General features: G+C 48.0%; 1 protein-coding gene across 1 annotated transcript; it reads right to left on the bottom strand.

Moving 5' to 3' along the window:
- Positions 1–776: 776 nt before the first annotated feature.
- Positions 777–1,349, bottom strand: LOC131429054 (uncharacterized). Its single transcript, XM_058593104.1, has one exon. The coding sequence runs from the start codon at positions 1,347–1,349 to the stop codon at positions 777–779; it is 573 nt and encodes a 190-aa protein (XP_058449087.1).
- Between the last annotated feature and the right edge of the window lie 256 nt (positions 1,350–1,605).

Here is a 1,605-nt window from a genome sequence, read left to right as displayed (position 1 = left end):
CTAACGGACTGCCTAAGAAGGGCTGGTACGTAGTACTTGGGTGATTTCTTATTTTTGGGTTGTCGACATAACTCAAGCTATTTTTAGCTTGAATCCGTTTTCTCGCCGAACGGTAACGTGTGGACATCCTCAGTCTTTCCTGGGAGGAAGTCCGATCCCGTCCCTGACGTCTCGACAGCAACTTGCTGCGACTGTCAGTTGTCTTGGGCCTTCCCCGACCAATCTGTCCACACCCTATGACTCGCTATCCTCCATCCTGTGCTTGGATCGACCAGACTCCCGAGCCTATGTTTCGACTATCCGTTTTCTCGCGTTACGGTAACGGCCGGCCTACTTGAGGCTCGCTTCTGTACTATTCCCTGTTCTTGAGTGCGTTTTTCTCTCGGTACGCTACCGGCCCGCGTGTGGAAGGCTTCTTGTTTCGCGAATCGTAGTATAGGTGTGCGTTTTCTAACGGCCGGCCTACTTGAGGCTCGCTTTTGTATACTTCCTTATTCTTGGGTGCGTTTTTCTCACGGTACGCTACCGGCAAGCCTGGAGAAGACTCACTTTCTCACAAATCCTACTACTTGGGTGCGTTTTTCTCCCAACCCGCTACCGATAAGCCTGGAGAAGGCTTTGGTGGTGCTTTATTCTATCAAGCAAGGCTAGTATAGACTTGCTGCTCCCCGCACCCTGATGGTCTATGATTTATCCCTTTCACTTACGGTGTTTCAGGAGCCTTCCAACTCTTTGTTGACAGGCATAGCCTGCGGACAGAGCTGTATCATCTTACTTTAATCGGGTTTAATGTCCTTTGCGTGGTATCTGCCTTTCTTGCCATTCAGGACGTCTTCCAACACGTATAGATTTGTTCCGATGATTTCTTTGACGATTGCTGGAACGAACTTCGGCTCTAGCTTTCTATTAATCTTGTCCGCCTTAGATGAGAGAATGAACGATCGTCTCCATACCAAGTGTCCGATTTTGAACGTCACAGATCTTGCGCGGAGGTTGTATCTCTGCTTTGCACGCTGATGATTGTTTTTAATGCGCTCTATAATCAATTTTTGAATCCGGCGAATAGTTGATAATCTCATGTCCTGCGCTACCTTCGAATCTTCAGGTGTGTTTAGATGTTGCTGCATGTACAGATCCGTGTGTAACAATAGATTCCGTCCGAAGTTGGCTTCATGCGGACTCACCCCAGTTGCCTCATGCCTCGCGGCATTTATGGCAGCCGTGATTGCTGGTAGCTTTTCGTCCCATTCCCGGTGATCGCCGTCTAGGAGAGTCCGAATACATGTAACTATGACGCGATTGACGCGTTCTGCGTTATTGACTTGAGGACAGTAGTAGGCAGTTCTCATGTGACCGATTCTGTGCTTTGCAAGCCATGATTTGAAAGCCATTGATTCAAATTGCTTCCCGTTATCAGACAATATCAACCTCGGGCGCGAAAACTTCAAACATACATCCTCCTCAAGGAATTCCACCATTTTCTGTGAATCTGCTGATCGCATTGGTTTGACAACTACGTACTTGCTTACCCAATCAACTACAACTAGCAATACCGTGTTTCCTCGTTTGGAGCGCGTCAGAGGTCCAACAAAATCCACGGATATC

The sequence above is a fragment of the Malaya genurostris genome, chromosome 2, assembly GCF_030247185.1.
Source record: "Malaya genurostris strain Urasoe2022 chromosome 2, Malgen_1.1, whole genome shotgun sequence".
Taxonomy (NCBI): domain Eukaryota; kingdom Metazoa; phylum Arthropoda; class Insecta; order Diptera; family Culicidae; genus Malaya; species Malaya genurostris.
This window is presented reverse-complemented; position numbering and strand designations above follow the sequence as displayed.

Coding starts and splice junctions, on each gene's coding strand:
- LOC131429054 (XM_058593104.1), bottom strand. CDS start 1,349: ATGAGAACTGCCTACTACTGTCCTCAAGTCAATAACGCAGAACGCGTC.